General features: G+C 40.5%; 1 protein-coding gene across 2 annotated transcripts in view; it reads right to left on the bottom strand.

The window, feature by feature from the left end:
• Positions 1-23,887, bottom strand: part of PARD3B (par-3 family cell polarity regulator beta) — a 358,048-nt gene that overhangs the window by 139,489 nt on the left and 194,672 nt on the right. The window contains exon 16 of one of the 2 annotated variants that reach the window (XM_082056631.1): positions 19,058-19,102. The exons of the other annotated variant lie outside the window; for it this stretch is intronic. Coding sequence (XP_081912757.1) covers positions 19,058-19,102 — 45 coding nt within the window. The remainder of the gene's footprint in view (positions 1-19,057; positions 19,103-23,887) is intronic. 2 annotated transcript variants of the gene reach the window in all.

Here is a 23,887-nt window from a genome sequence, read left to right as displayed (position 1 = left end):
AACTTTTGAGCCTTGCACACAATTAAGCTGTGAACTAGGTCCTTCACTACAGCTTTGAGGGAAGGCAAGTTTCATCTCCATTCTTAGGTTACCTCCTCTAACATTAGTTGGATCTGGGTAAACTTGTGCCTGAAGTACAGGACAGAAATGCATACGCATTCCTATAGATACGTGAACATACAATGATATTCCACGTGCACATTTTCAACAACTACAATGAAGCTAGGAAGGAATACTCACACATACTCCTCAACCTGTGTGCTCAAATACCTTGCAAAATTTAATAGGAAACTTGAGAAGGTAGAGAGTCATGTCAGCAAAGAGAACATATGTAAAATAAAGACTTTAGTATTGAGAACAGGTTTCTTTGCAGGTCTTCAAACACGGGAAGTATTTTCAGGGCTTTCTTCCACAAAACTGAATCCTTAGAAAAATCATATCCAACGCAGGGAAGAAATGGCAAGGAACTTTCCTTCTTAATCGCTGCAGCCAAGCATTTTGCTGAACTGTTTTGTAGAGTGCAAAAACAGACTCACACCCAATGATGTCTCACTGTCTTCCGCAGTTTTAACAGACGCTGTTCACAACTGGATTACAATCCCAGCCTTGCTTAAATACGAAGTCAAAATACTACTTTAGTTATGCTGGTTAACTCTGAGACCCAGTCTGTACGATCTACTGCTTCACACTTGACATTTATTTGGCCACTATAGTACAGCCCTTCCTTAAGAGGTTCGCAGCTCCCTTGCTCGGAATGTCATGACGTGCCATTGCAATGAAAAGGTTATTTTAAAAAAGAAACTAGCGAGGATGTGAATGAGAGATCAAACAAAGATGGTTTTGCAAATTTGTGTTTTTTGAAAACTCATTACGTTGTGAGATGTTTAGCAAATGGGCACTGAGCCTTTAATATCCCCCAAGGAAATGGGAACCTCCCCGGATCTTTTAAGTTTTGTTTCCCCTGCAGCAACTTTTAGTACCCTTAAGATGTTACTCTATTAATTACCAAGTTACGTGTTTAGGATCTTTTCAATACGCAGCTTTGCATTGCTACAGTGTGTTTAAGTGGCAAATTAGGAAAGCTCATGGAATTGCTGCTTGGAACAACTTAGAATATGATTTAAGAGCAGTAGGCACCTGTTTACTTTTTGAAAGCTGTTTTTACTTATTCAAGGGACCAAAGGTCTGGAAAGAAGCAACAGCTTTAGAAGTATAAGCAGCTCTAAGATGCATCATCAGAGATTATCAGTAGTTTTGAAATTTCACCTCGTGCTTTATGCAGCTCACGAGAGCTGATCTATGATACAGCAAATCTGCACTGTGCTCTTGTTCCTATTTCTATGGCATCTAAAAAATTAAGAAGTATTTACGTATTTTTAAAAGAACACTTCCCAAGTCTTGTGTTTTGATTTGCTCTTTTTCTTATTTTAAATAATGGCTTCCTCCACTGCTGATGTTTTGCTCGTTCTCTGGTCAAGACTGATGGAATCCATCCAATATATGCTGGATGACGCTACCTTTGAAATATTAATTTGCAGCTTTGTTTTCGCTTGAGACTGACAGGTAACTTTAGTAGGGCCTTGAGTGCTGGCCAGAACACCTTCATGGAGGCAAAGTAATTATATTAATGTGCAAGGCAGCAGTTACTGTTGGTCATCAAACAACCAGGAAATAAATCTGCGTACAAAGAAATGCTGTCAACTATACAGCACAAATAAATAAAATGTATTTTTGTGAACCCTTTTCTGTTATGCTGATTTGAGACCAGAAAGTATGAAGTTTTCAAATTTTGATGTGATATTGCAAATGACATATTGTCATTTAACACCCTGAAACGTTTGCAACAATAAATGTCTTCCTTTCTAGTAATCTGGATTGTTATATTTGGCTTCTTTCATACTAAAAGGATAGCACATCAGCCTTATTTCCCCTCAAAATCCAGATATTGTCCATAACACACAGTTTACCTACACGCTAAGGTAAATGTATTTGGCTATATATACACAACATAAAGGTATAAAACTTCATTCTTTGCAATCATGTAGCTTCTCAATTGCATTTCTAAATGCTCTAAGCATACAAACATTAGATACCACAACCTGTGTTACTGGCCCTGCAGTAGATTCCTAAAACTAAATAATAAGTATGACTAAGATTCTTGAAGTTCAAAGCTTTTGCTCCAACTCCCACAAAAGGCGGTGCCATGAACATTAAGAACAAACACGCACAAATATTTTGAAGAGTTTCAAGGATATTAAGCAGCTCTGGCCCATTTCTCTAGTAATATCAGAACATGTCATTTTACCTTTTTACAGGGGCTAGTGTCGCAGTTTAACTTTCTCAGGTTGACCAACTGTATTAAAAATAGTTCTCATGTTCAATGACTACCTTACATAAAAAACATACAGCATCTGTATGATTATACTAACTTTTTGTTTCTTCTGTATCAAGCGTGAACACTTGCATCTCTGTTTTCAAGAAATATTATTGCCTTCTTTTGTGTTTTTCTGACTGTGGACCAGTATTTCCTCCGCATTAAGAGGGAAAATGGGTTAATCAGTGAAATGCATGCCACTCCATTTCCTCAAGAAGATAATGCAAAACAAGCCATACTGTGGTTGTGTATAGACTTACAGCAATCAATTAATGCAATATTTATATAAATTAAGAACTGCATGCATATTATCACACAGTTAATCAGGACTGTTCATCAGTTTCTTCCCTCAGCCTTCAATGAGTAAAAGTCAATCCTCATACTGGGTAGTGATACACACTAAGGAATTTACTTCAGATCAAAACACTAAAATCAGATTTCGAAACACTGACGTTAATGTTAGGAGCATTTTTTAAAAGTAATGGTTCTTTTATCATATGTTTAATTGGTCCCCCTGCAAAAAAAGCAGCCCCACAGGAGGGAGCGGGAAGCTACTGCTTGGGTTCGTATCTTGCTGTAAGAGACAAAGAAAGCAATGGCTAATCAATCATAATTTCTCTTCACAGCAACAATCCTGACAAACATTTACCTTAATAGGTTTTCCTGTTGTTGTTGTGGATACTAAGAGTGTTCAAAGGGAAGCAAGAAAACTCCAGAGAAGCAAAAATCTATGGAATATTAGCAAATATAAACTATTCTTGCCTTCAGTCAAGTCCCTGAATATTTGAAGGCAAGGGGAGCTCTTGGATAAATAAGATACAAACTTGCAATATCTTTGTATTTCTTGTTAGGCTTTAGCATTTGGTGGTATCAGAAAGAGGACATGGGCTATGCAGAGTTTTTGTGTGATCCGATATGACCCCTGTGATCTTCTTGGGATGTGTTACAGACGGAAGGTGTCCAGAACAGAAAGAAACAAACACCCAACACAAAGGCAGCACTGCTTCCTGGTCCTATCAGTTATTCATTACTTGCACTACGTAAGCACACAGAACCTCTCTAATCATGGGCCAAAACCTCACTGCCCTTGGTATTATACCAAGTCAAACCAGAATAATATTCAGTACCTTTAATAGTTTTTGATCAAGTCTACCTGTCTTTCCGCAATACTGGCTCACTTCTGATCTCTGTTTCTGCTCTGACTTATTTACGATTTGTCAACACTTTGTAAAGTACAGTTCATCTCCTGCTAGGTTCCCTTAAAGCTCCTGTGCCTCAGATGTTTTCAGGTTTAAACAGAAAACACAGATGTGTTGGCACAAGATTAATTTACTCAGATTTCACGTTCAGATTGAACCTGAATTGTTAAACTAAGTACAGTATTTTAAATGAACGCTGCAAGCATCAGCCCAGAACAAAGCTAATACAACAAGTTCTTTCCTTGCCTTTTAAAGGCATCAGTGGTTCATTTCTTCTGAAAAGCAATATAGAGGAGTTGAGCAAAGAATTTCCTGATGTCCTTTTACACTGGTTTTGCTATTTTTTTATTTCAAGTCAGTTCTGACAGAAGGGTCCCTTCTTACTTAGGTGCTGATCACAGAATGGGTTAATTTTTCTCCAAATAGATTATTAAAAAAACCTAACAACCCTTAAATCTGTTTTAACACAGAAGCCCTCTGCTTGAGAGTTGGTATTTTGTGACAGTTTTAATACACTCTTATTGCTGATTCTGTCATTCTTCAATGTCTGTGTGGATAACTCTTAGGAGACTTAAATGATATTCCTGTGTGCTGAAGCACATTACAAACATCCCACCTTCTAGTTCATTCAGTTTGATCTAAAGCAGCTACCCTGAGTAAGAGCTAATATTGATACTGCTTTACACCATCTGACTGCTAAATTTCAATCACTAGGTTTTTCTTTGTCTGATTAAGCAATTAAACTGCTTAACTGAAAACTACAGGCTATTGATTTAAACGAAGGTACTAAGAAATTCTATTTGAAGTTTAAGAACAATTCCCTACCAAAGATAACAAACACATGAAAGCTCAAATTGCAAAAGCATATTTCAGTTTTCGTTGTTCAAGTATTGTTGGCCTTTTCGTTGTTTATTGATCCTGTTTACTCAAGCGGTCATTCTTGGGTTTCATTTTCTAAAAATCATTAACAAAATGGGCACTCTGTTCTGCTAATGCAAATTACAGTGCAAGTGAAGACTCTTCATACACTGTAAGTCATCATTAAACTGGGAGAATCACAGCATCCCAGAATGTCAGGGGTTGGAAGGGACCTCAAAGCTCATCCAGTGCAATCCCCCCATGGAGCAGGAACACCCAGATGAGGTTACACAGGAAGGTGTCCAGGCGGGTTGGAATGTCTGCAGAGAAGGAGACTCCACAACCTCCCTGGGCAGCCTGGGCCAGGCTCTGCCACCCTCACCATGAAGAAGTTTCTTCTCATATTTAAGTGGAACCTCCTGTGTTCCAGTTTGATCCCATTACCCCTTGTCCTACCATTGGTTGTCACCGAGAAGAGCCTGGCTCCATCCTCCTGACACTCGCCCTTTATATATCTGTAAACATTAATGAGGTCACCCCTCAGTCTCCTCTTGTCCAGCTCCAGAGCCCCAGCTCCCTCAGCCTTTCCTCACACGGGAGATGCTCCACTCCCTTCAGCATCTTCGTTGCCCTGCGCTGGACTCTCTCCAGCAGTTCCCTGTCCTGCTGGAACTGAGGGGCCACAACTGGACACAATACTCCAGATGGGGTCTCCCCAGGGCAGAGTAGAGGGGCAGGAGAACCTCTCTGACCTACTGACCACCCCCTTCTAATCCACCCCAGGTACCATTGGCCTTCCTGGCCACAAGGGCCCAGTGCTGGCTCATGGTCACCCTGCTGTCCCCAGGACCCCCAGGTCCCTTTCCCCTACGCTGCTCTCTAATAGGTCATTCCCCAACTTATACTGGAACCTGGGGTTGTTCCTGCCCAGATGACAGACTCTACACTTGCCCTTGTTATATTGCATTCAATTTTTCCCCTCCCAACTCTCCAGCCTGTCCAGGTCTCTGGATGGCAGCACGGCCTCTGGCGTGTTAGCCACTCCTCGAGCTTGGTTTCATCAGCAAACTTGCTGAAGAACTACCGAAGTAACTTCTTTAGCTATAAAAACCTCCTGAAAAATGCCTACGGTCCCGTCTTGCAGCTTTTATCATAAAGCATTTGCTGCAAGAAGACACAAAGAAAGAGGTGGAGCTTCTGATGCCAAGTCCTGTAGGTCTGAAAGAAGTTCTGTTGCAGAAGCTTTAATTGTCGTTGATGTTTGAGGACCATGGAAATGAGCAGGACAACCTGCAGGGTAAGTAACTGCTCAAAACAAACCGGGCAGAGTTCGCTCCACATTTGATCATCATACAGTTTCTTGAATTCTAGGTGAGTATCAGAAGATTCCTGCATCTCTGGTTAAAGGATGCATTAAACCCAACCAAGACTCCCTCCCAAAACCAAAAACCCCAACCAAATAAACAACAAAAATCACAAAGCTAAAACCAACAACCCCCAAAAAACATGGAAAGAGGGTTGTGTTGATCTGCAGAAGCTGGGGACGAAATGAATGCTTTAAGATTCCAGCTTCAGTCTTATGACCTGTAACTCATGACCCTTCATTTTATTTACACTAGCTAGGATACTTTATCTTTTTATACTATCACTCTGTATGGTTTCGAATCCAGAGGTGTGGGCCCAGCACTTGCTACTTGAAGCCAAAGTGATTCTTTAAGGCATAGATGGTTTACAGACTACAGAAGGATCTTGCTATATAGTTTGCTATATTAATAAGGAAACATTTTTATTATTTTACACATACAGTAGTACTGTATGTGCTACATACTCAATAAAATGCATTATTTATTTGCATTTTCCTGTTTGATTTTCTGAAAGGCTCGTGAAATTTTAATGAAGGTGGTAAAAGCAACAGACTATGTAATAAAATTATTTACAAAAAATGACCTTAAAATAGTAGTATTAACATTGCAAAATAAAGCACTTAGGCTGGAGAATGCCATGGCGGAGGTGACCAGCATTATCTTTGTGCTCTCACTGTAATAGACTTAGACTTTATGTTCCTTACACAACAGGCTTTGCTACCCCTAAATGGATCTCTCCTGTGCTCTGAGAGCCAAGTCTTTGGGAAGAATCAGCTTGTGATTACGCAAGTCTGACACCATCAGCATCCACTAAACGGCGTGAGTTGCCTTTGCAGGCATCCTTACAGCCAGCACGTCCTACCTCAGACACCTTCGGCCTCCAAACTTCCATCATTTTAATAGAGTTTGTAGATACAGTTTCCTGGGTGTGGGGGTTTTGTTTCGTTTTAAAGAAAAGCAGTTTTCTTTCCCCTGCGGTTTCTGGATCCGCTGTCCTAGATTAACATGAGCCAGTGTCCCCTCCATCTCAGTAACGTCACCCTTTCCCACCCATCACCCACTTTCCCCATCCCCAGCATCCTTTTCTAGCCCCCCTGTCCCCTAACAACGTGCCGTCTTCCCAGCCTCTAGCCATATATACCTTTTCCTGTCTTAAACACAAACATCAGAGTTATTTTAGGAGACAGTAAGAGAACAACCTCTGTCAAAAAACAGCAAATAAACCCCACGCTTCCCCTGACACTTGAATGGAAAGTTTTACTTCAAACGGCTCCAATTTCACAGAATCTGTAATGGGATGTGTCATGCATGACACTCACTGGGTGATAACACAGTGACTGCTGCACACTACACCCAGACTTTATACGCAAAAAGAGAAAAGAAAAAGCAAACCAGGAGTAAAAGAGACCGAAGGTTTCTCCTGAGACAAAGATTTCCCCAGATTTTCTTTAGGACAGCAGAAAAGAATCATTGTAAGAAATGATTTTTCTCCTGTGTGTTTTCTCTTTTTTGTAAATGTATTTTTTCTTCTAATGTAAATTCAGACTGAGAATTATTTTCTGTAGCTATTTTGTGATGTTCATTTGAGTAAAAAGCAGCAAGTTATTTGATGCAACAGCTGGCAGAATTTAGTCCTAAATGTAATGCTTATTCTTTTTTGTACCTTTAAAATGAAAACCAGCGTGTTATTTTTTAGAAAAGAATTAAGCCGTAGGAGCTTCGATCGAACAATTTTGCCATTTTGTTTTCAGAATTAAGCATCTGAGCAGCTTATAAAGCAATAAAAAAATCGAGGCATCTGAATAACTACTCTACACGGGATTTCTCTTTTATAACATCTCTGTTTGTCAACAGCAGTATTACAACTGGCAACCAAAAATAACAGCTCCTTTTTTTTTTTTTTTGAATACAGGAACTTATGCCAACTGCAGATAGCAACAGAAATTGTAATTACATGAAAAACCCAAACAAATCAATGCCGGATCCGCCGCTCTGGTCCTACTGCGCACAGGGAGGACTGAACACTTCCAGTGAAGGGAGGTTTTTGTTTGCAACCTGAGTGCAACCCACAAAGGTTTAGTTTCAATTTAAGAGTCAACTTGAAGAGGAGGGAAGGATTAAATAAAGGATTTTTACAACCGAAGGTGAAGAACTAAAGGGGCAGGAATTAGATATAAAACAGCCTCAGCATAGGCTTCAGATTACCTGTGGGGCTGGGGGGACACGCGAGGGAAATAACCAGCATTTCAGTTTCTTTAAAAACAACCTCAACATAAATAACTTGGTCTCATGTCAACAGGGATCCTCCTGTGCACTCACAGGGTTAAAACATCAATCATTACGCTTACTACTTGTAGACAAAATTTAAATGCTTGGAAACTACATGGACCCCTGCCAAGACTAAATTAAGGCCAATGAGAAATTTCATGTGTCAGGAGATTGGGCAGAAAAAAGGGTAAATGCTAGAGAAGCTGGTACGTTTTGAAAGGGCCGCATGGTGCCATTGCCGGCGGGAGGAGGAAAGTACCTGCTGGTAGTCGATGGTAACCCAAGAATGTGCTTTTTGCAGCCCCATGAACTGCTTTCCATTCGGGTTTCTTCGGTCAGAAAAAAGCTTTTCAGTAGGACACTTCATTAAGGATGATATTCTGGGTACTTCTGAGTGCTGTGCAGGTAAGTGCTAAGTGGCACTGCTGGATTGGCAGACCCACTAAAAATAATGCTGTTTCATGAGATACACAAATAGCAATGTAATTCTTTTCTTTAAAGTTAATTTCTGAACCGGATTGCTCTGCACAGCTTTTATTATACAAAGATGGGTATTAATGAATAGTGCCAGCAGCCCATTTTATATAATAAAACCTTCTTTCAAATGTTACGGAAGGCAAACACTGTACAAGACACTATTCCAGGAGTGAGCTGGACTAGAAATATTGATTACTGGTAGCTACTTTCAAAATCCTTCTTATTGACATGGCAACATGATGGGACTTCAAAATAAAAAATGATGGAGAAAAATAATTGAAAGTAGAGAATTATAAATGCTTCCCTATGTTCAAGCCTCAGAAGGTAATGTCACTGGCAAACACAAAATACACAATATTGCAAAATTTAAAAAACAAACAAAACCCACAAAACCGAAACCAACCAACCAAAAACGCGAAGAAAACCACAACAGTGAAATCTCCCATGGGACTAAGTAATTTTTAACTTTCAGTTAACTAGTTTAAAAAAGAAAAGTGTCCCCCTTCCTCTCTTCAGCTCATTTATTAATAGTTCGGTGCTCTTTTTCTGATGTCTCATACTTCATACTCCAAAACCTAAGTTAGAGGGCCAGATGTATTATCTGGGAAGTTTTCCAACTTCATTAACTCCTTGGCACCAAAGACTTCAGCACAGCCACTGCCAGCACTGAGTATTATACCCAGCAAAACCCAGCTCCTGGAGGGAAAGGATTAATAAAACGAGGCATTCGGCAGCGGTTGTTGGTCTCTTTGGTCACAACAAGCAACTAAAAGAACCAGAGCAGCTGCCAAGGCTGATCACAGCCAGCTTCTCAGCACTGACCACTCTGAGGGTCTTTCCTGAACATCTGCAGATCAGCCACCACAAAGCTTAAAAAGGCACAGACGAAGTGACACGAAACCAACAGTCAGAGAGAAGAGTGGCAGCAAGGCTGAGGCTCCGGTTCTGCCTGCACACGGTGGTCAATGTTATCCAAGGGCTGCAGAATCACGTCAGTACTTTCTCCTCAATTACATCTGAAATGGATGCAGTGTGGCCATCACCAGCTAAACGGCTGATGACTGAAGAGTCTTACAATGCCCCAGAAATGCAGGAGACCTGATGGGTCCACTTTTCAGCTTTCTTCTTAGAGCCGAGGGGGGGGTTCCATGAAAGAAACCAGTTGACCATCGCTCAGGCCGGCACTTTGATGAACCAGCTGTTCAGGCACCATCACTCTCTGATTTCAAGATCAACATACAGCAAGAGGTCGCCAGGAATTTTAAACATTAAACCTGTTTTGCTGGCTGCTTTGCCTCACTTGGAATCTCCACAGTTTCAATAAAACGCACACAAAGCTCTGTACGTTATTCAAACTTCAAACTCATTGTTTCATATTATTTAATTAGGGTTAATGCCAGCTTTTGTGTTGGTTAACGTTTGGCCATCTCCAATCACTTTAAATTTAGTAACGATTCTTACTGGGCATGATATTCAGGATCCAGAGATATCAATATCTCAAGTCCTAATAACCACTTCTGCAGAATTGTAGCATCTATTACCAGTGTGAAATTCTGCACTAACACAGACAGGCTGCTCCTGCTTTCAGAGAAACCTTTATTTCTGCCTGATACAGCACTCCTCGTATAGACACATGCACCATTTTTACAAGCTCTCCTACCCTCATGTCAGACACAACCTGGGGTGAGGCAGCAGAAGCGCCAACTCAAAGCAGAAACTTTGAGTAAAGACATGAAACGCTGCAGGTTCAGCACAGAAAAGCATCTCCAGGTCTCACAAAGGAATGTGGCCCCAAAAAGCTGAAAAATGCAAACTCAAGCCAAACACCACACCAGTTACCACTTATTTCAAACACCAGCAGGCCTTATAGTAAGTGGATACTTTCATTAGAACTGTTAAAAGTCCGCACTTTATTTTATTTCATACTACTTAAACATTCTGGGGATTTTCATACTCTCTTGACCTTCTTCACTGAATTCTGCACAGAAAAATGTTCAGCGATACTGACCAGGGGGAGAAATCACAGCTGTGAAGTGTGAACATCCAAACAAATCCCGGCCCCTAAGCCTCACTTAATATCACGATATGCCCAGAATCACTTCAGGAAATTGAAGAGGAAAAAAATAAGGAGGTAGTAGGAGAAATATGAATGTATAAGTATCCTGGCTGGAAAAAATGCTTGTGTGTTGGATTTTTTTTCCTTCCTAGTCACTTCTCCTACTTGTGTATCATAAGGGAGCTGTAACTTTGGGTAACTGCTGAGCATGAAAGTTCCCAGGTCATATTAAACAAAGTTCCTGCCCTTTCTCTGCTCCTGGAGCAAAGAACGCTACCCAAGGACAAAGGCTGTTGGCTTGCAACCCATGGATTCCAATGTTTCCTACGGGTAACGTGTAATTCCCATATTTCTGAGATGTGATGGAAAAGAAGTAAATCTTTCACCGCTCTCATTTATTTTTGAAGGCTGATGGATACCTGCCAGATCAGACCTTCTCCTCTGAGAAAACACCATCGTTACTGCCATGCAGACTGTCCACTCCAAGTTTACATATAATGTAAAAATGAGGCATTCCTGACACCCAGAATCACCCTCCAGCATCTTGCTCTAATAAACAGAACGTCGCAGCTTTACCAGGCATTCCCATTGCTGTGTGTTCACATAAGCGCTCTACACAGCTCCTGTCTGCAGGAACTCGGCAGTTTCCTTTCATGCAGGTCAAATTGAAATACCTTTGGTACACTTTTATGGCACAAGCTTCCTTCACAGAGAAGTCCAAGTTGTTTAGGACTTTGGGGCAGAATCACATGCACTTTTGTTCTTAAAGTGGGAATGCGGAAAGGGCTTTGCTGCTGACACTAGGGTTACTTTACTGTGCTTTCGTAGGACAGAAAATTCACATTTGCTGGGTGAGACAGAGTGAAATAAAAGCTTCTGCTCAACTTATGCTTTTATAGGGTCATTTGTTCTCTGGTTCAGCAGCTTTCTGTGATGAGCTGGACTGAGAGAAACCCTACGTAGTCCCAGACCAGACGCAGAGCGCAGCAGCCCGAACAAAGCCGGTAGACAGCCATAGCCTTTAACAGCAATAACACCACGCAGTGAAAAATGCACAAAACCAACTTTCGCTGCCCATTAAACAAACCACTCGGAAACTCACTTTCAGCTCAGTCTTCAGGACAAAAAAATAGAGACTCAAACTTGCTCCCCTACTTCCTTTCTTTCAGCACAAAGACGTCTCTGAAGATCCACAAATCTCCTTTCATCCATGCTTTCTCCCTCAGATGTGTCTGTCTACCCCCTCCACCCCAGGCAACTTCCTTCAGCTCAGGCTGATCCCGCCATCAAAAACTGTCAGGTAGAAAATCATTCTTCTCTTCTCCTGAACTCCCTTTTTCTTGCTCCTTTGGCTAAGCCAGAAGAATACTATTCTTTTTTGTTGTAGAATTATCTTTTCTGCCAGGTTAGCTCCCCGCAACAGCTCATCACAGAATTACAGGAACAATCACGCTGGCACAGAGAGAAGGGGGGCAGAAACATGTGGCGAGGCGTTTATGAACAAGAGGGTATCGTGGGATCCTCTTCAGGTGACAGGAAGACACTAAATCAACTACGCAAACCTCAATTGCAAACTCTTGAATTTCCATCTGCGCTGCAGTTGGGCTGTGTTGAGCTCTGCTCTAGATCCTCCATCTCACACAAGAACGCCGAGGGAAAGGGTTTCTCCTGCAAGTTTGTTTTTGTCCTCAGCAGATCAGATCTGCTCACTTTAATGACTGTAGTTGAAAGAAAGATCAATGGGCACTGCTCTGCCACATCGGAATACAATGCGCACTAAGAGTCAGTCGCAGAACACAAAGAATTCATAAAATCAAAGTGAATAAGTGATTTAAGAGAAGATTCTTGCAATTCAAGGATGAGGCAGCAGGGATGCTCTTCTTCAGTTTGCAGAGGTTTATTGCCATTTTTAATTCCCTGCTCCTGCCACTGGGAAAGTAATTTAATATATGGCAAATAAAATAGTCTTAAAAAAATAAAGAAAATAAATCAATGTTTGCCATCTGAATTTAATAAGGGTATGGTTTGATAAGGTGATTTAATAGACAGCTGTCTCCAGTTGCTGAGTTTCCCTTCCACTGTCATGCAAGCTTGTCTTAAACCCAGCACTATTCACTTCTGTCTGTCTCGCTGGAGTTTTCGGCTGGTTCAGCTCTACACCATGTCACCAGCGAAGCTGTGGGACTGGAATACAAGCAGTAATGGGAAGCAGGCAGCTGTGGGTAGGAGGTGTGGGGACCGAGGCTGCCCCTTTTGGCAGCAGCGAGCTTTCAGATCAGTGTGGTAACATCAAACCACACCCTCAAGCGAGGGGGTTTTACCAACAGATGACTTTCTCAGGACCTAACAAAAAAGGGGTCACGACAATCATCATCACACAGCTAATAAAGTCTTCAAAACCAAGAAAAAAGAAGCTGTCAAAGGAATAGTTACAGCTGGTGAGTTACTGGGGGCATGAAGTGATGCTTCTCAGAGTAAAAATGAGAGAGTGTTTCTCTGCACAGAGAAGAACCACCTCTAACTGGGTTCTATAGGAGAGCTGGGGATCAGCCTCGCAGGCCTGGCAGGCACGGGGAAGGGAGAGACTGCCAGCCTGGCATTCCAAAGAGGTTTTGATGAACAAATTGCTTTTCACTCAAATTCAACAATACAGCAAGTTCTGTTAATTTAGAATAATTGTCTGAAGCACAGGACTGATAAGTGCCTGGTCTTCTTTTTCCTTAGTCAGTGAAAAATCCAGTTTCTACAGCAGAAAACACATACAACTGGGGGAGAAGAGGCCAGGGCAGAGATTGTTGCACTGGCCCCATTTTTAATACTCCCTTAAAAATAATCAATATCTGGAATGTCCAGTTTGAGCTTCTCTTGCAAAAAGAAAGAACAAGGTGTTTGTTTTAATACACTTTCCTATCTCAGACGGGTTAAAATACATGAAGTTCCAACAGACAAATGAAAGCTTTTCCAACTAACCAGTTATACTTGATATTCAGCGCTCTAAATACCAGATGAAATCAAAAGAGCGTTTTTCTCAACACTAGCTCTTAAGAGTCTGCTCATGAAAGCTGGAGGCTCCGGGTTTATTCCTACAGATTCCTTTCACCACTAAGACATGAAATAATCTTGGGCACAGCACAGGTTGGTTCTTGTGCAACTAGGCAGTGTTAGACAACACTCTAACCAACCGTTAGAACAATATGTAACATGGAAACCATTACACGTGTTAAAAAGAGAAAAACAACCAACAAAAGATCACAACAGTAGGCAGAGACTGAATGAAAGCCAAGCGTTTTAACTTCTGGACTAGAAATTCCAATAAACCCAACAATATAATAGTAACATCTTTGACTTTAGACCTTAGCAAACTTCAGTATAGAAGAAAATGATTTCTGTAAGTGACCTGCAGGAAAAAGGAATCTTGTTTTTTGTTTCTTAGCTGCATGTATATCATATATATATATATATATATCTCATATAATTATGTATGTGTGTGTATATATATATAATATATATATCACATATATATCATATATCTATATATATCATATATCATATAATCCAAGATACAGATTCTTGGATGACAACAATTTATTTGCAACTATATGGTCAAAATAACATTTTGCTTGGAGAATCATAACCAAAGTTGATGATAATAGTAACACCACCACAACAAAAGAATCATCCATGGAGAGAAGCACAAAGTGAAGGGAAAAGAATGAAAATCTTGCAAAAATATTCCCAGCAATAAAGCATCAAACTTAACCCGTAGCTTAATGATTCAAAGGCTAAAGAGGCACAGGTCATGCGGTGTATTGAAGCATCGTACAAAGATGCTTGCATTTGGTTTTGTGTCACTCAAACTGAAATAACACCAGTGTCTAAACGAAAGGAAAATGATGCTGCACGGCTGCCAGTTCTGCCATGGTTTGCTCGCCCCCAGAACCCAGGCCAAGATCCACAGGTTGGGCTGGGTTACAGTGGTATTGCCAATGTACACTGCAGCCTGCAGAGTAGGCAATTCCTCTTTGTGCTTGCGAGAATGATTGACACGGCCAAGTATTACATTCTTATTATCAAAGAGAAATAAAATGAACTGAGATCAACCTTTTTCTCCTCTCACAAATGCCAAGACAAGTGTCAGATTCTGTATGGCACATGCTTTCAGTTAGACAGTGGCAAGGTCCTTGTTTGGACAAGCCAGGCAGCTCAGCCATTTACATGGGGCTTTTTGACTGTAGATCTAGTTACTATATAAATCCTTATGAACTCAGCACTAAACCCAATGCCCCCTTTAAAAAGCTCAGCTTTAATGACATCTACAGCAGTGAGAAGGCTTGTTTGATAGAATTATGAGATCTGGCATGATACAAAGAGAACACCACTTCCCTACACACCTCCTTGACATAACCTGCAAATCAAAAGCAAAAAAAGAAGCCAAACATGCTACAGCGGCACCGGTCTCATTCTCAAACAAGCCCAGCAGCATCCACTAAGCGTTCTGCAGTCCTTCCTAACCCCACTATTAACCCCCAACAAGATCCTCGATTAACAGAAAGCCTTTTGTGCCACATAAGCATGCACAGGTACTGGATTGTGCTGGTGTTACAATAGCTCAACCTTTGCATGATTCTTCCAGTTTAAAAAACCACAACCAAACAAAAAAACCTTAAGAAATGTTCTCCAGTGTTGTCCGTGCAAGTCTGAACTCAAATTGCAGCAGCAATAAGCTCGGCCTAGCCCTTATTTCCACTTTCACCAGAACAAACATTAACACACTGGATTCTCCTTGCACCAGTTCCTGTCTTGTCCCTGGAAAAAAACTAACCTGAGTTCTTCAAGTCACAAGTTATGTTTATATTTGCAAATTTAGCAGTAGCTGGGCACATGAGCTTACCAGAATGTAATCTTCTACACTATAAAGTGTTATAACAGTTCTTCTGCTCCCACAAACACTTCCTAGAAGTGGTTGAGGAATTAGAACATGCCAGGCACAGCTTCTGAGGGAACCTGTAGCCATCTTACAGCAGAGGCTCAGCATGAAAGGGGACACTCAGCTTACACTGGTGTGGATGCAACCTTGGCATCTTGTAGACTTCTTTCAGCTACCGATGCACCCATGGCTTCCGCAGCAGGCTGGAGAGCCTTTCCTGATGGTGAGGAAGTGGCTTCATCTGTTGCAATTTCCATACCCTATTCCAGTGGGTCATATAAAATCTACCAATGGGCCTAACTTTTCAACCACTCCTGAGTCCTAAACCATAACCTTGATCCTTATCCTAGCCTTAATGAAATCTCAGTAAAATTTTTTTAATGTTCTGGCACCAGAGGATACAGAGATACACCAAGACCTTTAACCTGCCTTGTTCCAAACGATCTCCAGTGCCAACCTGAATCCCAGTTTAACCCCAAATCAGTACAAACTGGAGATCTACCAGACACGTCGGCATTCAGACCTCAGTACAGCCCTGACCTTGTAGGATTCAGCTGTACACCTGCCTCTTCAAGCCTTCTTCCCAGAACACTAGTAATACTCACAGGTTGAACCTGGTATCCACACTGTCAGCAAAATTAACAGTAAGGGGCAGAAGCATCCTAGAAACTATCCCAGTGGGCTTTTTCCTACTCAGGTCCTAATCCTATCTCATGCCATGTAGAATTAATTCAAGTTCAGCTTGGTTAGAGAGCTACCCCTGTATCATTCAGTGTTGCCAGTACTAACCCACAGCCCAGTCACATATTCCTCACAGAGCAGCCAGCAAGAAAATAAGATCTTCATCTCATCTCAAAGCTGTCTTGAAACACAACCCCAGCCAAAAGTATGGTCTAGTGACATTAAAATAAAAATAGGAAAGCTTTTTTTGCCCATTTTGCTAATTAATATGTCAGAGCTCATAAAGAAAGACTCATCAGGTTTTCTCCAGCACTGCATCATCCGAAAGAGCTGTGTCAGCAGAGACCTCGGCAGACAGTCAATACATACTAAAAGTGTTCTAAGCAGTAAATCACAATACAAAAAGAAGCATTTCAGAAAAAAAAAAAAAAAAAAACCCTCTAAAAATGCTTCTAAAAAATCAAATCTACTTCCTAAGGAAAATAAAATAAAGGAACTGGTGTTTGTGGGTGCAATATATAGAAAGACAGAGAGATGGGGCTACAGCTACAGATCCTTCTAATGCCTTGGTCTTCTGCAGAACGGTGATGGAGCTTTTGGAAATGAATACACACTACTAACTCCTGCTGCTGCTCGGTAACATGGAACATGCGAGGGATACAGTAGCTATACCAAAAGCTGAGACTAAATGCTTGAAGAGCCACTGCCCCAGAAGGAACAGCAAGGATATTTCCCTAGAGAGAATTACTCAACTGAGTATTTCAGAGAAAAAGTTGTATTGAAGGAGAGACGGGATAATTGCACGGATTGTTAGCAGCTGATAATTAATTCTGTAGAGAAATATGTTTAATTTCCTGAGGTCTAGAATAGGATGGAAACTCTTCATTCTGTAATGAGAAAATATCAGTGTTTTGCTCCCAGCACAAGAAGCTGCAACGTCTCCCTCAGCATGTTCCTAAAAAAGGTACCTAGAGGATGGCAGCACAATGAACAATGTTAAAACAAATGTCGTGTGATGCGACTGAATGCCAGCAAGATGCATAGATGATACAGAATTCCAAAAAGCATATAGGAAAAAGGGACCAGAGACAAAGAATGCTATGTTCTTGAATGAACCTTTAACATAAATATTTGACTGGAACAATGAGAAAAATGAAACTGCTGCTTGATTTCTATTTATGAAGAGTTAGGAAATGGAACATAGAGGATTTTTCAACAGTAACTGAAGAGTAAAGTGGACAGAATCAAGAAAAATCCTTTACACTCCAACCTTCTCCAAAGTTATCTAGCTCCTTTTATTCTGAAGGGGTAAAAAAGAAACAAGCTGTAGGACCTTTGTATCTATTCCTTAGGTCATCTGTTGACCACATATTTTAGTCAAGGAAAAAGATCCTGGGTACATGTAAGACGTCTGTGAAGGACAAGTAAAGCAAACAAGCGATAGTTCAATAAGCACAGGTCCCCATTTTCATATAAAATTTGTAGGTTTCTTCAAATAGAAGAATTTTCAAAGCCCCTGTTTCGAAGAATCTGAAGAAGTGCACAGAAGAAAGATCAAATGCTGCTAAAAGTGCTACTATAAAGCTTAACGTACCTATAATAACAGATTGCAAAAGAGTTAAGATCTCACCAGGTTTCCTTCCAATATTCTTTGATAGCAGCGAATTCCACTGATCTTTGGAAAATTGCATGATGTTGCAATGTTTGTAGTAATTTTTCTGCACAGGCAAAATCTCAAGGGCAACACTCCTCGCTTCTTCAAGCTGACAAGATGATTTCTTTGAAGCTTTCACATTCCCAAAACAAAACATTGAAAGAATTTCTTCTCCCCAGGAGTGATAACATTACAAGACGTATGAACTACCCCCTGATCCAGAAAGAGAAACCAAGAAGTTCACAGACTTAGGAAAGATGCCAGAAAAATTGAAGAAGAATTTGTCTCCTAAGTTCAGGAAAGGGTCTTCAGATAAGGAACATCCACAGTAGAGAACTGAAGGAGGACACCCAGCTGCACGGAGAAGGAATACCATAAACAAGCAGGAATCTCAGAGCTGACCTTCCTTTACATGAATTCAGCTTTTTAGTTCTGTCAAAGGAGTGGAAAAAGGCACCGTACAAAGGGGCAGCCTCAAACTTCAGGGTTTTCCAACATCAGAAGAGGCTGCTGAATAACTGGAGTTTTCTAGAAAGTTGAAGGTTTCTTATGTCAGCTCCTCCGTGACTTGTGAAAAATCACAATCTTAGGTGACATTTGCTTGGAAGTTCTTACAATACAGGAACTGCAAGTTGCACAGCACTGCCTCATGCTTTGTGCAACTCATTTGGTAACCAGGTATAGTAACAACAGCAATATGGACTAAATGTTTTTCTTACTATGGCCTGAAAAGTTTAAGAAAAAAATGCATTATTTCTTCTGCACAAGCACAATGAAAGGAAAAGCTTTGACTTTTTTTAACTGTAGAATTTTTTTAGTGTTATCTTCAATATTCCTGGTAATGGAAGTGGAAGTCAGAGTAAAGAGAAAAAGCAAGAAATATTTCTATTTTTCAAAATGCGTATTAAGCCGCCACACTCCACGAGACACAGCGCACTTGCCCTTATTTGAAAGGGGATCTTCAGCTCACAACATCTGCACCAAAAAGTTACAGCTCTTCCTGCAAACGTCTCAGCTCCATCCACTGCCCAAAGAACAGCCCCCAATTCATCACTGTACAACCTGGAGTCAGCGCAGACACAGTAACGGCTTCATTTGCAACTCTTTTAGCCACCACGGTTTCTGTAAGCTCATTTCATTAACTGCCCATAGTACTTTCAAGCTGCTGATTTGTCCTCCAAAACAGGCGAACGGCTTACCCGATTTGTGTCCGGCCAATAAACCAACTTTGCTTTCATCTGCCACTGGAGGAATAAAAGAAAAGACACAGAGATCAGAAACGTATTTAAATTAACAAGCCTTTGAAATCCTGTCAAATGATTTCAGACACACAGCATCCTAAATCTTTAAATTATAATTGTTTGTAAAAAGCCTTTTTTTAGCTAATGCACGTGGGGTGCTTCAAAGCCCACATATCTGAATCAAAGCCCAGTGAAACCAATAAAAGGACTACCTGCCGTCCTCGTGGGTTACAGATCAGGACCTCGGCACTTACACGCTCGAAACTGAGTTGTCAGAAGAGCAATTGCATTTGGAAATAACTCATCTTGCCAGACAAATCACGGGGCATAGGAGAGCTGTAACGTTTTCAGATCAAAGAGCTCAACGGGTAAAAAGAATCCAGATGTGGAAAGATTCCCATCTGCAAGACATCTCGTTGACTCACAGGACCCTCTGCAGACGAGGGCTCCCAAAAACTGATCTTTATGGTTTTTCCTATGTTATGACTTATTTTATTTTACCTGTAAAAACCTGCGTAGTATTTCACGACATCTTATAAAGAAAGATGTTTACAGTAGCAACCGTTTGCAGACAGACTAGTGGAGGAGCAAATTCTAAATGTAACAAAAATTGTACTATTTATTCGGCAATTGTACTTCAGTTTATTATCATATATCTCAAGAAACTAATTAAAACACTCTCCCAGAGGGCTGAGGGGAAGAACCAATCACCATTTCTTAAAATGAATCCTATGCAAAGAAATGTTGCTAATGTCATGTTAGGGATGATAAAACAAGCACAGGAAATGAAGGTTACGGTTGAAAGCTTATCCTTCAACTCTGCCTGCCCAAGCACTCCCTCATATTCTGCCTTAAAACCTGATCTCTTTATATGATAAAATGTCACGTCGTACCCAAAATACTATAAAAGGGAACTTACGCAAGCGGATACTGCAAAACAGAATATGCCTGTCCTTTAAGCTTTCTTCTAGGCTTTTCTAGTCCCTGGAAATGACAACTATTTACCTCCTTGCTATGCGGTTTGATCCTATAACACACAGTGACCAGGCAGGGATTTGCTATGAAGATGGTTTAAACTCCTTTTCCTCCCTCCTCCCCTCAAATTTGGTTCTAAGCAGCACAACCATGAAAAACTTTAATCCCAAACGTTAGTGTTTTGACAAGTTATGATTGTGTGAAAACAAGGGATTATAATGGGAAACTGATTTGCAACCTTAATTATAGCAGTCACTAATGGCAACCACTATAATGTATGATAATTATTAATACTTAGAGTAGGTTATGTTACAGTACATAGGAGCTTAAAAAAAAAACAGATACTAAGGTTCACAGCATTTTTTAAAACAATGCTTATGACTCGGTTTGCCTGCAACTAAGTTTTACATTATTAAAAGAGCTAAATCCATTTAACTTAATCATACTTTACAGACCGGCTTCACACACAAAAATTAGATTTTTATACTGGAGGGAAAAATGAAGCACAAAATGATTAGAAAATGAAAAATCACGTTATCAGAATACAAGGTTAGCATTATGAGTTCAAGCGTGCACACACAAAATAATGGAAAATGCAAAAACTGAAGTTTTATATTGAAGTTTGAGCTAAATACGTGTATCCCTTCATGGGGTAATGTTCATTTCATGGGGTATTATGCTAAGGCAGCAACTTCTAGGCTGGCCATGTTTCATTAGACTGAACAGGAATGGCACAGATGAGGCCACTGGAAAATAATTCTATTCCTGCCTTTGTTTCCAAGGAAAAGATGACAGGAAAGAAAGAAAAGGCCAACAGGACATGAATATTTTGTAGGCCAAAGCTGGAAGCTTTGTAACTGAAGGTTTCATTTAGGAAGCACGTAAGATGTCCTGCTCTACAAAACAGCATTTGAAAACACCGCTCTGCAAGGTGTTCAAAACTCACACAATCCCTCTGTTATGACAAAAATAGGATTTCTCTGGCTATCTTCCTCGCCTTTTGCAAAAAACAAGACCTAAGGGGAAATTTATTTTCTCCCAGTGTTAACCTATCTTTGCAGGAAGGCACCTGGAAGATTTTACACAGCAAAAAAATACGGCCTGCTCTTGAAACCCAAGGAAAAATAAATTCTGTGTTATTTTTACATCGCAACATCAAAAAGTAATTACATTGCAACTAACTACGAAAAAATTCAGCTCAAGAGGATCCCACTTGGGAACGTGAAGTGCCAGGCTGGAATATATCAGCACAACATTTGCAATAAAATCTTAACTGTAGCTATTTTTCTGAGGACACTAGAAATACCCTGTATTCTTGAGCTAGAATTGTTAATGTAAAACACTTCAAAAAAATGAAACCACCTAAATTTGGGGACTATAAACACAAAACTCAAACGTCCATCTGAGAAGGATCAATGCAAGGGAGTAAAATACATTGATAAAAAAGAAGCTTCACTTTAACTTGTAAGTCAATCAAACACTTCACATTTTGAAATGTCCCGGGAACTCCAGGGGCTGTTAGTTCATGAAGTTATTAATGTTTGTCAGTATAAAACACACCAGCAGCTCTTTTAAAGTACCATCTGTAATTTAGGAATCCATTTTCACCACAGAAGCCGGTCAGGTATTCATTGTCAGTGCTCAAACTTGTTGCTGAAACCAAGTGACAGAAGTTCTAGAGCTATTTAATACAAGCATGGACATTTGGGGGACTAGCAAGACCACAGATTGTGAAAGATGAAATAAATAAATCTTTCCAGCTGATAGCAAATAACTGATAATTTAAAAACTATGCCAACAAGTACAATTAATTGCACATACCCCAAATCTCTACGCCATGAATAATCAGATTTATTAGGATTTCCTACAGTAATATTCTGGAGTACTGTTTTGCTTTACGGAAATAAGTAGCATTGTTCCACAACAGTAAAAGCCCCCAACGATGCATCCATGTCCTTGCACGTAACATCCATCTCCCGCACTTCCATGCCCTCCTCAGGATACCCAGTGTAGCCATTTCATTTGAATGGTGCGATTTTCCATGGTTTAGTACACAACAAGCCTTCCGTACTGCCTCAACATTGGTGTCAAAACACAGTCCAGCTTTACTTAAAGCTCAAACTACAGCCCAACTGCGGTGCTGAGAAACACAAATCAATGCTGCTGCCAGTTGCAATAACCGATTTCCCTCCTTTTACTAAGTGCAATTGCTGTGCCATTATGTTATTTTTCCCCCCTACTATTCCGAAGATCCAGGGTGAAGGATCCGTTTTGCACATTGACTAAGAGCTACTTAACATCTTGTAAACGCGTGCAAGTTACTTTCTGCTGGACAAACTGACACGTACCTTTGAAGGCCAGCTGCAGTTCTGCGCTCGGAAAGGAAGCAAACAAGGGGTAAAATTACAATTAATGAGAAATAAGAAGAAGAGAGACCAAAACATCAAAGAATTTCCTCGAAAATAAATTTCCTGATATCTTGATTAGTCTACGGGAAGTCCGATATAAATTTTTTATTATGCGTTAATTAACGAAGGCTGTATTCCCAAACCACATATACAAAAGATGTTTTTTGGTATCCATTGGTTTCTATGGTATAAACACATGAAAATAAAGCAAAGCTACAAATCAGTTTCTGGTTTTTTGTGATGAACTGTATCCTTTTCCTTTCATCATTATGAAAGCTCTGCATCATCAATTAATTTTAGTCAGTGATAGTGCCAATAACATAATTCTCCTGCCACTTCTATTTTCCTGGTGAAGCGTTTCCCCATCTAGGAGCAGCACAAATCACTCAGAGAAATGGTGTCAAATGTTGGCTCCCAACCACCACTTAGAAAACGCTGGTGCTGCTCTGGGTTTGCCCTGCGGTACCGCATGCAAAGACCAAAGGCCTTTATACTAAAATCTACAGGAGCAATAAAAAGTGTGGATTAGGAAGGGTAGAATTGCACTGTCTGAAAGTATTTCCCTTCAGTAATTCTCCCTCTTCTCCCTTCTAGTGACAGCGAAACTTCCCATAAGGGTTGTGCTGGGGTCACCCGCTCACCGACGAGTGGCTCATTCTTGAAGGATTATGAGTCCTGGAGAGATTCTTGGTCACTTCAAAGCTGAAAGGTAGCGAGACTACCAAAAAGCTTACACAAGAGCTAAGGATAAATTATCCCGATGCGGTAAAAACCATAAATCTTTTCCAAAATGGCATCTAACACAATGCCTGGGATGCCTTGTTCAGCACATTCAAAGACAGGAATAAATCACATCCAAACCAAGATTCTGGATTCTTTTTCTCGCCTATAAAAGCGTTTTCTCTAATTAGATTTTTCAGAACAATTTTGTTAGAACTGATTTAATATTTCAATGCAGTTGAATTCAGAGAAGGTCCCCAAGGGATATATCTTGTGTGTCAGCACTTGAGAATGAAAATGCCTCAGCTGGCAGTCACTGTTCTGCTACTTCTTGCTGAAGAACCAGCAGTACAGCTGATGCTGGACAGTGGATGCATTTACCTTTAAATCAAAGGATTTTCATCATAGAAAATAACATTGTTTTACAATTTCCCAGCCAGCAAGATATAAATTTCTTCACTTTCTTCGACTGGCAAACACCTACTCATTCTTTAGGGTTACGCCGCTAATTGAGGCCATCGCGGCTTTTTTTACACTTCTGTTGTCTTCTCTAATCCTCTCTCACCTCTGTTCCAAAGTGACTGTACCAGGCTAAACTGATCCAAGCCCCCGCCACACATCTCCCGCACGTCATTAACGCTTCTTGGGTTAAACCACAAGTTCCTCATCTCATCTGTCATCCACT

This window comes from Streptopelia decaocto (genome assembly GCF_964273445.1).
Source record: "Streptopelia decaocto genome assembly, chromosome: 6".
NCBI classification, from domain to species: domain Eukaryota; kingdom Metazoa; phylum Chordata; class Aves; order Columbiformes; family Columbidae; genus Streptopelia; species Streptopelia decaocto.
Note: the sequence above shows the minus strand (reverse complement) of the source record. Positions and strands in the feature narration are given on the sequence as shown.